Source organism: Zootoca vivipara, chromosome 7 (assembly GCF_963506605.1).
Source record: "Zootoca vivipara chromosome 7, rZooViv1.1, whole genome shotgun sequence".
NCBI classification, from domain to species: Eukaryota; Metazoa; Chordata; class Lepidosauria; order Squamata; family Lacertidae; genus Zootoca; species Zootoca vivipara.
This window is the reverse complement of record NC_083282.1, coordinates 81,826,764-81,841,209: the sequence shown is the minus strand read 5'-3', so window position 1 is coordinate 81,841,209 and position 14,446 is coordinate 81,826,764. Positions and strand designations below refer to the sequence as shown.

Here is a 14,446-nt window from a genome sequence, read left to right as displayed (position 1 = left end):
GTAGAAGCCCACGGGATGATTCTCCGCCTCCCCGAGAAAAGCACATTTCGGATTGGGATGCGGACTTTGCAATAACTGGCCTTGGGGGGGGGCAGTCCTAAAGTGGCCTTTCAGCTCCCCCAGCTTAATCTCAAACCGTGGCTTCCTTGATTCCCCCTCCCCCTGTGCACTGATCAACCAGAAGGCCTCGCTGCACACGGGACTTACTTCCGAGTAAACCTGTTTGGAATCTTGCTGCAAAAGTTCTGTGCACGCTTTTACTGAGAAAATCCAAACAGCCCACGTCGATAGGTGTGGGGCAGACGTTTTCCCAGCAAGCGTGTTAAAGAGGAGCAGGCTACTGGGAGTCCCTTAGAACACCCAAACAAATTCCACCTACATGAGCGTCTTGTGGATCGCACCTCTTCATTTAGCCTTCTGCATCATCGCTAGGAAAAGGCCTGAATTCCCAGTACAATACAGTTCGCGCTCCGATCCTAAATGGATTTACACGAAATGTTTACATGAAAAGCGGATGGGGGAGGAGATAGTCTCTCCTAATCTATCGCAGTCCTGCGTGGAAAGTAAGAGAGGGCAATCCCGAAAGAACTTTTAAAAAAGAAAAGGCTCTCTCCTTATTCTAGATTAATTAATCCCGATTAACTGCAACCCGAGCTCCTCACAAGACTTGGGAGAGGATCAGAACACACCAGTTTCCAACCATAAAATTGTAGAGTTGGAAGGGGTCGCAAGGGTCATCTAGTCCAACCCCCTTTAAACAAACACGCATCCCCCTTGCAGTTGGGACAAGGCCCTTGACTAGAAAGGGGGGCGGAATAATTTAACCACGCGAAAAGTGACTTTAGGCACCAGCCCGTTGTCCTCCCCCTTTCACACTTTTGAAGGTGTTTTTTTTCCCCGGGGTGGATAAGATCAATGTGCAAGGCTTCTCCGGTTGAACTTCCGCCCGCCGCGCACAGATTTAAAGGGGAAGGAGCCCTGCCAGAGTTTCCCCCAAACCCTCCGGGCAGCCGTCCTCGAAGTATAACTCGGTTGCGTGGGCATCCATCTCTTTCTCTCTCTCTCTCTGCGCCGCCCCCGGAGGAAAAGGAATCGGGCCAAGCTGCCTTCCCAGAGGGCACGGGCGCCACTTCGATGCCAAGATCGCCGACTTCCTGCCATCCCCTCCCGGGGCCTCTGTCTCTCTCCTCCTGCCTACCTCGCTGCCTCCCCGCATGGCAGAAGAAGGAGCAAGAGGCCTCCCTTCCGCGCTGGGCAGAACCCGTCCGACAGGCTGGAGCGCTTGCCTTGCCGAGGGAAGATCTCCGGCGCTCGCTCGCTCGCTCGCCTCTCCTTCCCTCCCCCGGCCGTGGGCGGACTTCCGACGGGGCGCGCACGCACGCACCTCGGCCGAAAAAGCGTGCGGAAGTTTGCACTGATTTTCACCTCGGGGAGGAAAAAAACGGCGAGCAGGAGCAGCTTGGAGGGGATTAAGCGTTTCCGCTCCTTCCTGAACGCCGCGCACAAAAGGGGAAAATCGCTGCTCAGTGTTTTCTGGGAGGGCAGATCTACCCTGTCCTGAAGTTTTGGGGAGACCAGGTACTTTCTGCTCAAACAGAAAGCCCATGACTTCCAGGGGACTCACTTCCAGGATAGGACCACTACCGTCGGAAAATGAAGGTTTTGGAGCGGGGATAGCCCACCACTCAGTTTTAGAATGATCTAAAATGCCATTTCAGCCTGAGCGCAGCGCGACTTCTAGGTTTTAAGAGCGCACCGAACCTCAGCCGCTTAGGATACCGTCTCCACTTTTCGCGCTCTTGGAACGAATTCCAGGCGCTGCGCAAACGCTGCTTTCTACGCTCTGGACCTCGACCATGCTAGGCGTTTTTATTGCTGGGGGTGCAACGCACAAGAAAAATGTCCCCTCATGGACTCGAGTTCTCCCAACTACTGTACTTGAAGGAACCGTTTCTCTCGGGGGAAATCCCGCTACCTTCAGTAGGACTACTCTGGAGTAAGCGGGACTTGGGGTTTTAAAACACACACACACGAAAAAATATTGGGAGATTTTTAGGAAGATCCTAGACATAATCCTACTGAATTCAGTGGTGCTGCTCAGTTACTACCGAGAAAGTCTGCGACTAGAACCGTAGCCACATCCTCCAAAGCGGAGAGGGGAGGTGCCATTCACGTCCCCATTCCCCCCCCCATCCCCCGCAGAGGCAGCTTCTCCGTTCTTCGCCAGTTTTGATGACCTTGGTTGCAACATCTTTTTTATTATATGCATATACAAAAGACAGAGAGAGATTGTCCGGAGGTTCTTGCTATTTTAACACACAATTCAAGGTCCGGGACCATTAACATGCGAGCTCGAAACGGTCCAGAGAACAGAAAGCACCCAAACACGGCCATCCTATTGCGCAAATTACTTCCACGTAAAAATGCTCGGAGTTGATTATCTCATTAGGGCAAAAGCACCTCAGTCAGCTCCCGCACCAAAGCTGACTCACCCCATGCAAACTTGCATCTCATCTTAACTTGATCCAAGCATTAATTTAAAGTTTTAGAGTGCCCCATTCTATAATGCATTGCTCGCTGCACCCCCTGCCCCACAGAATTCAAAGAGGATTTTCTTTGAATTTAAAGTCAGAATGCAATAAAGGCACCCAAGACATTAAACTGTAGTTCGAGCAATTAATTCTACAACTTGTGACTCAATAGGACTAGCGCCTTATTTTGCTTTATGAGGAAATCAAGCCCCCGCCACCGATTTTCAATTATTTGCTGCCTGGCTAGAGTGCCTCTTTTTGTTCGAAATAAACTCTAAATCCTTTTTTCCACTGATCCCTCCAATCCAAATCCCCCCCCATTCCACCGGCGGATTCACCTGCCCTTTTGTTTCCCGTCCACGAAAAGAAAGCCCCAGCCAAACCACTGAGGACTAGCTCCATGCACAGCCCTAAGCTCTCACCTCACAGTCCTCTTCGTACTTGACATTGTCTGCTAGCTTCCACAACATGGCGTCCAGTATCCCCCAAAAAATTAAGATATAAACCAGAGAGGGCAAAAATAAAAATAAAACAAAAGGGCGTCCCAGCCCAAAAGTCCTTAATCCAACAACTGCGGGGGGGAAGAGCAGCTCTTCCCCGCCACCTTCAAAGGGCTGTTTTAATGGGCAGGCATAAAGGCAGACTAGGGGAGAGAACTTCGCTTCCCGGGAAGTAAGTGACTGAGCCTCTTTTCACCGGCTCCCCTTAATGGCAATCTCATTAGCATAACTCCTCCCCCAGGGACGGCCTGGGACGCGGGGGCTTCCCCTGACAGGCGGCGCCAAACTAGCCAATGGCGAAGGAGCGGCAAGCCGCTTCTCGGTAAGCCGCGCCCCCTTGCGCTCTCGGCTTTGGAGAGTCTCCAAGGCGCACACACGCGCGCCTGGGAAAGCGCCAGGCTGCCCAAAGGCGCACACGCATGGCTAGCAACGGGGCGGGGAAAGGGCCAAATGTCTACCCAGGGCGCGCGCGCACGCAAACGACGGAGAGATCTGCAAGCTGCCGTGCACGTTTCGAGCTGGAGCAGAGAAGCGGAAGGGTCTCCAAAATACTGTTTTCTAAAAAATAAAAAGGCCAAGAAAAAATGTTAACCCTTCGTTGGCCAAAAGAGGATGCAGGCAGCACAAGAAGCCAACCACCGGATGGAAAGAGTTGGAAACTGGGAAGCATTAAAAGGAGAGAGAACAAGCAAGCGGAGAAATAGAAAACCGAGCCAGCAATAGCCCCCCGCCTGCCTGCCTCTCCACCCCCCAAAAAAGGGAGAAGGGTGAGTTTGCTCTGGGTCACAGAAGAGAAACTAACATACCGGTAGGTGTTAATAGTTCCCAGAATACACCGCTAGATGAGAAACCACAAAGGGAATTGATCTGGGTTGTTCGCCTGCTCCTGCGAAGCCATCCGCTCCTTTTTTAAAAGGTCTTGCGCACAGCGCGCTACTTTTAAGTCTAGTTTTGATATGCGTCGTGTATGAATCTCGAAACCCATAAACTAGAGCATTACCCTTCCACCAGGCCAGCTTCTCACCACAATTTAGTCGCCAGTGTTTTGCTCAAGAACATCTTAGGTCTGATGAGCTGTCCCTGGTGAACCAGGAAAGCTTGGATCGCCACTTGATGATATTTTGGTTGGTCTGATAAAAGACATTACCCCCTTTTGAATTTCAGCCACCACCGCCACCCAGAGACGGCTGCCTTTACTTGCGAGTGGCTCACATTTAGCGCCGAAGTTAAGAGCCGTATTGCAGCTTGATCCTATGCAAAGCTAGGTCGCCGTAACCAATTTTGCTGGGCCCCGAGGATCGTGCGCGCTTGTTACAATATAATCCCATGAGTGCTTGCTCGGAAGTAAGTGACACACTGTTCAACGGGGCTCGCACCTAGATAAATACTCAAAGGCTTGCAGCCTTAGGCTGTTGCCACAAACACAACAAGGGATTTTTGCGGTACGTTAAAGACAGATTTATTATGACATGAGATATTTTTTCTCTCCCTGGGCAAGAAACGACTATCATTATTTGGGACCTGGCCCAATTGAGACAGGAGCAACCGTTCACAATTCCTGGGTCTTACAAATGAGCCCACGATCCGGATTATCAGCCCGCGGACATCAGACGGGACTATTACTGTACCTTGATCCTAAACTCATCGGCTAGGAAAGAAAAGGGCAGCGTTTCTGGCTCAGAAGACTGCAAATCTTATGCACGTTTACACAAGAGTAAGGCGCACTAAATCCGGGGGAAGGCCTTTGTTTGTAAAGAAACAGAATCCTAGCAATGGTGGTAAACCGGTTTGCAAAAATTCTATTCTAGCAAACGTAGCCCACTTCCACAACAGATCTGATAGTCCTTCAAGGTGCCACCCCACTCCCTTTTGTTTTTTGTTTTGTCGAAGCGCGGGGTTTTCTTTCCCCAACTGATTTTTGTACAAGCCTGGGCGGATGCTAAGAGCTCGCCCCACGGTAGAACTAATCTCCGGCAAGTGGCCTTAACGACAGCCTGTTGTGTTTGCAGCGTGGGTTGATTAGATGGAGAAATCTCGACTTAGCATAATAATAAATATTAGCAATTTAAGCTTGCGAACGAACAAAAGCATCCTTTGTGCTTAACGCCCTTCCCCTAACGCACCGCGGACTTCCTGTGATTGGGACAGTTACAAAAAGCGGAAGATACTGACAAGATTAAGACAGTTTTTAAAATATATATATATATATGCGTAAATGGCTCGCATTAACCTACGATAATGCCAGACCCACCATTGTGCCTACAACCTGCGCAGATAAAATCCAATCACACTCTTAAGGCCGATGACATGAATGGAATTGACTCCCTAAGTAGAACTTTGAAAGCTACCTGCGCTCTCTGCAGTAGCGTATAAAAACGGGGTCTTGTGGCATCTATAGCCGAACACATTTATTATGGCTGAGTATACAATCCTCTTGGATATTAGCCTCCCTTAACAAACCCTAAAACACCTCTCGTTCTCCATGAACATCTTTTTTTCTTTTTAAGGGATTTTCTAAAGCAAAAGGTTTGGGCGCGCCTTTTTAGAGACAAATAAGTTTTCTCATCAGAGGTGTTATTTATTGTCCTGAATTTGCCTGCGTTTGTATTCCTCACTAGAGTTTGGAAGTGCGCCGGTCTGCAGCGCAGTCCTAGCCATGTCTGCTCAGGTATTAATGGGGATTACTCTCAGGTAAACGGAGTTAGGATGGCAGCCGAGCGATATAGCGAAAGGCAAACTACACTGAAAAGATACTGGAAACACAAATCTAAATCCACGAAAGCTTATGTCACAAAACGTATGCGACTTTTTAAAGGCGCCACTAGACGGCTGTTTTTAACTGCTTCGTTACTTTTTAAGCTACAAATAAAATCGGTCGCCACCTTTTCTGCACTGACTGAAGTTCCCGGTGTTTTACAGAATATGAAGTTAATATTCATGGGCTTTCTCTCAAATAATAGGCTGATCCCATGTTCCATTGCGCTGAAGGAAAACCTCCTTTTTCTCAATGGAGGTTTCCATAAAATGTGTTCAGGGGGCACGTGTTAGCTTCCTTTCGCCATTCGTCCAGTTTCCTTCCAAACAAGGTATGCACAGGTTGTCAGCTGGATAGGACTGTGCCCCCCCCCCATGCAATTCTAAGCACAACGTGCTTCCTCGGAAGTCGAATGCCACAAAAATCAGGAAACTCGCTTAGGTACCAGCTAAAATAGCTACGGTCCAGCTACATTTACACTTAACTCCATTTCAATCAAGTTCCATACACCGGAAACTCAAGCATTGACCTCCGATTTGGATTTCCCTCTCCGGGATTTTATAAGCTTTTTATGGCGTGGTCCACGAAGTTAATGGGGCATCTAAGCGATTTACAGCGCATGAAACGGGCCCCACTTTAGTCCAACGGGGCTTGCTCACAGGGAAGGGTGCATAACGATCGGACATCCTTTCGGATTAAATCATTTTTAAAAAGTGTTTAAAGTGTTTAACTTGGCGTCTGGAGGATGAAACACACTTTTTGTAAACAAGGGATGGTGTTGTTTTAAAAAGGCGATCAGTTTTCTTCTCTGTTCAGTCGTACTCCTGTATCTACAACTCAGCCTTATTGACTGGAAAGGGAGGCTGGTAACCCACTCGCCCCCGTTACCTGCGGATAAGGCGACTGAATTCAGTAAGATTTAATTCTGAGCAGACCTTACAGACATGCATAGGATTGCAGCATTCTGACCTAAGCAGTTATCCTCATTCATTCAACACACACACCCCTTCAGCTTTTAGGACTTAACGTGGAGAGGGGGGATTTAAAGAGGTCTTTCCAAGTATTTAAGATCTATGTACTGGAATCGTCCTGGATTTCTCTGACCTGGGGGGTGGGGAGTGCTTAAGGTGCCACACTAAATAACACTCCTTGGACCTTTAACTGAAAACTTCCCCTTTAGAGTCCTTTAGAATAAAACTGATCGGTTTATATTGTTCGGCTGTGCCTTTTTCTTCTCCCACCCCCTTGGGATCCCTCAAATGGTACGTGGAAGTGGTCCAGTCGAAAGGCACGCTGTTCAAGTGAGCCTGCAATCTGGCTCATAGCTCCCCCTGCCCTTCCAGCTTTGAAACTGACCAGGTGAAGATTCCTAGAGCGATGTCATTGACCAGGTAAGGAAAAGGAGGTCGGGGTGGAGGGGGGCGGAGAAAAGAGCTAATCACAGCACGATTCTCCCCAGCCCTGTTATCTGTCAATCTGGCACGCAGGTGCTGAATCCTAGCACTGACGGGGGCCCAGCAAGGGCAAAATAATCCTCGTTTAACTGTAAAAAGGTGAAGCTGACTCAGCTTCTACGTCTCTCAGGCAGTTGGCGTCATTAAGGCTAGGCATCTCAGCAAGCAAGAAACAGGTAGTCTTAAAAACCCCTCAGAAGTGACACGCCATCATCACCATCACCCCCTTAACGTACATTTATTTTGATCTCCTGCAGAACAGTCAAAATATGAGAGGGGAAACTCCTAAAGGTTGCAATTTAATTAGAACCAAATTAGGGGTGCCCGTTGGCCCTTTTTAAGGGGTGCTCCAAAGTTCAGGGCACCTTTGATCGAGTATCAATCCTTGCTGACTATTGTCTGTTTTCGCCAGAAGAGACAGTATACATTTGTAGAAAAAGCAGATACCATTCAGTAGCTAATTTGTTTCAAATTAAAATCAATGGGGCTTGCTTCCTTGTAAATGCAGTTAGGCTCAGAGTCCGATATGCTGTTTTTACATTCATGAAGCAGAAATATGTTAAAACAAATGCCTCTAGAGCTACCTGTGAAGTTATAAAGTGGCTTCAGGAAATTCAACTATCATTATTAATTGTAAATCAAATTATAAATCATCTCAATCCTACATTCAGAAGTAAGCCCCACTGTGCCCAATTTCTCCCAAATCAGTGTACCTGTAATTCCATTTTAGGAGTGAAACCCCACGCTTCTCTACTGAATTCAGTGGGTCTTCTTACCAAGTAAGTAATCTTAGGGCTTGCCCACTTCAGCTCTTAAGTACATCCATTCAGAAATAATCCACACATCTTTCAATAGAACCTTCATATGGGTGTGGTACAGGCAAAAGGAAGTTCATTTTAAAAAATCAAGTAAACTTTTCAAGATGAGAGCCTAAGGAAATGGGATCCTTTGGTCAGAATTTAAAACATGCCCCCCAAAACTCAACCAACTGAATTTGCAGGCCCTGCCTACACACTGAAGAGGGGGGGGAGAGGGGGAGAGACAGAATATCCGCAGAAAAGAATTGAGAACCAGTTTTACGTTTACACAACAACTCCCACTGTTTTTAAAACTTTGGACCACCGGGTGGCTTTTCTATACCTTCTCCGGTAGGTTTGAAGATCTCGACCCCACCCAAAGTACCTCTTTCCTTTCACTGCTCGCTTGGCTCTTTTCCAGCACAACCCCACCATCACCCCAAATTAAATTATCCATCTTGTTCTAAATGTATCAGCGAGGAGTGATGGGATTAATGCCGGCATTCTTTCTCCCATTCATTCCCAAATTCAAGAGTTAAACGTTAACGTTTAAGCTCTAAAGAGATGGTAATACATATAGGAATTGCCAGAATCAAGAGACATCACCTGTGCGCTATGGGACTGGGGCATCCTCAGTCCTAAATATATTCATAGCCCAGTTGCAGCTAATCCCATTAATTATGATACACAAAGAAACTAAAGCACTATGCAAATAATGGGTGGGGGGGGGGGAAGAGAGATGCTTAGTAACAGTGGATGTTGGCTATGTATTCAAGATAAAGCCTGCAATTTTAAGTACACTGAAGTCCCATGGAACATATTTACACCAGTTAAAAGCCTCTGACAGTGCAAAAATTCTAGCAGATTTTTAAAGCATCTGTCACAGTGATTTTTTTAAAAAACAATGTTGCTGTAATTGTGCTGCAGTATAATTAATATGAAGATGTATCTTTTTACACTAAGGGAGTTGTGCTTTTGACATGCAAATGTAGGCCCATGTGCAATGCATACCTCTCTACATGTCTACTCATAAATAATCCCCATTGAGGTCAATGGACCTGGCTGCAGTGCTAAGCAAGCCTAGGGTTGTAGGCTTAAGTGCATACAGTCGCGCAGTGAGTTGGCCAGATATAGACGCTCCTGGGGAATAATTCTCAAATACAGGAAGGGGTGGGTTAATGTGGTATGCTTGGAAATTTTATGCCCATTGAACTAAAGGATTCAACATGGATGTGTTGATAAATTAGAGAATTCTTGGGCAGAAGGAGGACAGGTGCTTTTTGAAAACCCACGATGGATTTGAGAGTAAAACCGATATTTATTTATTTTGTGTGTGTGTGTGTGTGTGTGTGTGTGTGAAAGAGAGAGTGTGTGTGAATTAATGTCAATAGTAACTGGGAGGTTCCTAATTCAACGGAGATGCTGCTCAGTTGCAACAGGTGGCTGACCATGTGCTTAAAAGAGGCGTTCCAAACGCCATTGCTATTTTCCTGCCCTATAGAAAGAAGTGGGGATTCCCAACCAAAATACTGCGGGCAAAGGAATCCCTTAATGGTTACCTCCCTGACGAAGATATTTGTTTGGTTCAAAAGCTTACCTAGTCTCCTTGCTCCAGTTATCACTAAATGGGTTTCTGAACGAGCCCGGCTCCTGATATGCAAAGCTCATAATACATACAGCCTGTTCGCCCCCGTATTTATTCAGAATTAAGGCTGCAACGCTAACCCCCACCTACCTGCGAGTAAGCCCCACACTGACGTTAGCGGGCCTTACTTCCGAGTAGGCATGGTTAGACTTGCACTCAAGAGGAATTGCTCTAGTGCCCAGCATTGCAACAGGAGTCGCTTCTCCCCACCTGCCTCAGGACAAATTTCAGACACTGAAATACTGGGCTTCAGCCTGGCGCGAGAAACGCAGGAGCAGGGCCGGGAGCTGGGAAGGGGGGAAGTGGCGCATCCCCTCGCTCTGAATGTTAATTTTCTATCGATTGCAGGAAGCACTGAAATCATTTCGTAGAACAAGCCTCGAAATAGCTAGACTGAAGGAACGGATTTCCTCCTAGGAAAAGATCGAATGGGTTCAGACACTGGAAATCGAATGATACATCGAATTCCAGACAAACCTTCCTTTTGCTGTCTCTACAGAGGCTTTCCGAGGAGCGCATGGTTTTTAACTTCGGTGGTTTCTTATGACTAACTTGCAGTAACCGCTGGAGAGCAACCTTAAAGACGAGCCGCTTTATAGCATAAGCTTTCCTGGACCAGTCAAATGAAGTGGACTACAAGTCTTTTCAGAAGTTGCGCTTCTCCAAGATAAAGTATGCATACACGCATTCTTCCCCCAACTCTAGCGGGATGGTTACAGGGCAATCCTAGCCGTGTCTACTCCAAAGTAAGCCCTATTGAATTCAATGGGGCTTACTCCCAAGTAACTGAGGTTAGGGCTGCGGCCTTGCAGTTTGTTGCAGCGAAACCAGAAGAAAAGGTCTTGTGGCGCCTTTAAAAACTAACAAATGTATTATGAACCAGTAAAGCTTGTGTCACAATCAACGTGTTACTCTTTAAGATAGCTCAGCCGCTCCGGCCCATCCACAATTCTCTGGAACCGGAGACTTTTGGCTTCGGGCCGATCTGAGCTGTCATTCTACAGCGTGGCTGAGCGAGTTGGGGGCACCGCAGGGAACGTGGCGCCCCCTGCCCCTAAAGAAGGGGGCTTGCAGGCAGGAATGCAAAGAGACTTAAGGCTGCAATCCTGGGCAGGCTTACTTCGGAGTAAGTCCCGTTGAACCCAAGCGACGGCTTTTTTAATGCGCGTTTTATCCGAATCAGTTAAAACAACACTCAGTCGAGCGCACACCAATCGGGCGGTGCCCGAGTACAATAGGACTTACTCCTGGGCAATGGTGTGCAAGGATTGCAGCTTTCCGTGAAAGTTAGTCCTCTCCCTGCTTTTTCTCAATGGGGTGCGATGCTAAGAATATATGTGTGGGCGCATTGTTAAACACCACCGTTCAAAGTAAAATGGACCAAACTTTCTCCCACGTGCGCGAGAAGTTCCTCGGAAAGCCACGAGGTTCTCCGCCTTGGGAAAGAAATTCCTCAAACCCCTTCCCCTTCCCCTACACAGCCCGAGCTCTTCTGTGGAGCCTCCGAGGAACTTCTAACCTGTGGAAGGCTCATAGCTCCAGGAGCCGGCGAGCAAGACCTGCCGCCTGAAGCGACCCTTGATCATCCCCGACCGACTCCTACATTCTGAGCCACCAGCCAAACCCCGCACCGCCTCCATAACTTGCAAAGATCCTGCGGGGAGAAAAAAAAGAGAAAGAAGGCGACTTACTTGCCAGTCGATCCTCCCTAGCAGAGACATGAGCCACCCGGTGGGGCTTTGAACAGGAACCGACAGCAGGGGGGGCGGGGGAACTGAAACCCCACGCAGCTGCCTCTTCAACTGGAGTCCCAGCCAAAGCGCTCCACCTGGGCACACGGCGAGGTTGAACTAGGCGCCTGCGCAGATAGAGTACCTGCTCATCTGCTCTCTCTCTCTCTCTCTCTCTCTCTCGCTCTCTCAATCCCTCTCTCGCCCCCCCCCCCCCCTTAAGCAGGAACATTCCTCGTTTTTCCTGCTAGCTCTGATTCCTTCTGGTTTCAACTCCTGGATAATCATCTGGCAGCCTCGTGGCGAGCTGATGGATATCTACCTGGGTTGCCATGTCTCCCCTCTTTGAATTTAAAAACACAGGTGGGGGGGCAAGGAAAAATAATAATAATAAGGAGGCATGCCGCATCCGCGGAGTTGTCAAGTTTAGCCAGGGGTGCCAACTTGAATAAAATATGGGGGGGCAGGTAAGCCCCACCCTACATAATTTGGCACACGAAAGCTCATAACGATGACAAACTTAGTTGGTCTCTAAGGTGCTACTGGAAGAAAAAAAATGTTTTTTTTTATTTGAATGGGAATTCACTTCAGCTTGGGAGGGGGGCTCAAGTATTTTATTGGGACCTCGGTCCCTAGGAGTTGGCTCCTTTGTAATCCGGGCTGGTGTCTAACAGGCAGAAGTTCTGGAGGTAGGGCTCTGAAATGCGGCAAAGTGTTGGGGTAAGCCCACCTGCTAAATTTCTGCCTCCCGCTGCGTCTCCATCCCAGATCAATCTGTGACCTGCGACGCTTTCACCATTTTTGAACAGAATGTTCAGTTAGAAGCTCCTTTCTCCCCTTCTTCCCCTTCACTTTAACCCGCTGGGTGTTGCCGGCAGCTTAGCCGACAGAAGTTCTGCAGGTAAAACTTGCCCTAGCCCAGGGCTTCACCTATTGGACTTCTGCCTGTCGTTGCACTTTTGCTCTAATTCAAGGCCTCCTTTGCTTGCCGCGCGGCTACCCAACTTTCTTAGGAGGTCTGGGATGAACTTAAAGAAGGTCCTTCTAAAACAAAGAGCGTTCCTTTAGCTGTCCCATCCCCACCAAGCGAAGAAACGAAAAGTAAACGGGCAACTAAATCGGATTTTATTTTTATTTTTCTTCCGGTGCTCCTACTAATAGGAACAATACAGTTTCATCAGCGCACAGTGGTGTCTTATAAAGTTAGGGGAAACCAGGCAGATTCCTGCCCCGAGGAGCTTCCCATTGGAGGAAGAAAGCCTCCAGAAGGAGGTGGACATCAATGGAGGAAACGCAACGCTTCCAAATTCTAGCCAATATTTTTCATTAAAACTCCGTAACGTAGCTTTGACTGTTGATGTTGATTTTAGATCTGGAGGCTGTTCTATCCTTTATAGACTAAGAGCCAACCCTGGGCCTCATTGATTAGTTAGTTAGTTAGTTAGTTAGTTAATTGAAGCTTAGTGAGAACTTGAAGAAAACTTAAAACACCAGCTAACTTGAGACACGATCCAGCCGAGTGTACTCGCTTTAAAGTTGTCTCCATTGCAGCAGGAGAGAGGTGTGCCGGATCCTCTGCATACTTGCTTCAAAGCTCCCCTGAATTTTCCCGTGATGTCTACTCTGAAGTAAGCCCCAGTCAGTTCAGTGGGACCAGGCACAGTGCAATCATAAGCAATCCATGGCCACCCAAAATGAAGTTATTGGATTTAGGAAATAGTGAGAATAGTCTTGCACCTAGGAAAGAATATACGTGTTTGCTAACCCCTTATACCAATGGGGCTAAACAATAGTTTTACACTTCTCAAGGGCAAGCCCAATACAGTGTCCTCTTATTTTGCCATAAGGCACCAGGGGGATCTTTACTGATTAGTGGGTCTATATCAGGGGTTCCCAAACTTGGGTCTCCAGCAGTTTTTTGGACTACAATTTCCATCATCCCTTGCTGACAGCACCAATGGTCATGGGTGATGGGAGTTGTAGTCCAAAAAACACAGGAGACCCAAGTTTGGGGAACCCTTTAGAAAAACCCATTCACCTTGATGAAAACCCATTCAGGATCCCAGTTATTCACTCTGGGACCTACTTCCATTCTTTAAAAAGCTTGAACTGGAGTCTAACTTCAGGGTGCTAAATTTGGTGTTTACCCCCACAGGGATGGCTAGAAACAAGCCCAAGGACAACCCCAGCCTCCTTGAAATATGATCAGACAGGCATGGTTATATGGACATAGCTTGCTTTAGCATAAAGCCAGATTCCTCTTCTCATTTACAACCCCTCCCCAGCAATGATTATACTTATGTTGATACAGTATTTAGCACTTAGCATTAATTTTTTGCAGTGTTCTAGCAACACAAATACGTCACCTCAACTATATTGAAGACCCTTGACAGTGCAGCACTGTAAGGCTGCAGTCCTAAGCCTTACTTGGGAGTAAGCCCCATTAAGCCCAATAAGGCTTACTTCTGAGCAGCTACAGTTAGGGTTGCGTAATACCGGTAAGTCAATGTTATTTCTATGCTCTATGCCAGTGTTTCCCAACCTTGCGCCTCCAGATGTTTTGGGACTACAACTCCCATCATCCCTAGCTAGCAAGACCAGTGGTCAGGAATGATGGGAGTTGTAGTCCCAAAACATCTGGAGGCACAAGGTTGGGAAACACTGCTCTATGCTAATGTGGCATAAACACCAGAAAACTTGAAAGCCTTGTTATCACTTCATGCACTTGCTACTGCAGCTGCCTTGCCTACTGCAAACAAGTCCCCTTCCCTGATACACTGTAAAGAGGCAAGCGATGAGAGGTTGCTTCACCTGCACCTAGGCTGAGCTAGAGCTTAGAAACTAGGAGCATGTGTCAAAGGTTTCATGGAAAAGCTGGGTTTTAAGGAAAGATTTGAATATAGTAGTTGGGGGCAAGTAAGGAGGGGGCACCTGTGCTTTTAGCAACTGCAGAGGAAAAGGAGTTCCATCTTCTGCAGCTTTCAGTCTGTCTAAAACCCTCTTTCAATGGCATTGCAAACCAAGTCATGAATTC

General features: G+C 47.5%; 1 protein-coding gene across 3 annotated transcripts in view; it reads right to left on the bottom strand.

Moving 5' to 3' along the window:
• The window catches only part of TFAP2C (transcription factor AP-2 gamma), a 31,921-nt gene extending 20,413 nt beyond the window's left edge, over positions 1-11,508 (bottom strand). For 2 of the 3 annotated variants that reach the window (XM_060277316.1, XM_060277318.1), the window contains exon 1: positions 2,954-3,280. In XM_060277316.1, coding sequence (XP_060133299.1) covers positions 2,954-3,001 — 48 coding nt within the window. In that variant the 5' untranslated portion in view covers positions 3,002-3,280. Of the gene's footprint in view, positions 1-2,953; positions 3,281-11,373 lie in introns of those variants that run through there. The other variant, XM_060277317.1, reaches the window with a different exon arrangement.
• Positions 11,509-14,446: the final 2,938 nt, after the last annotated feature.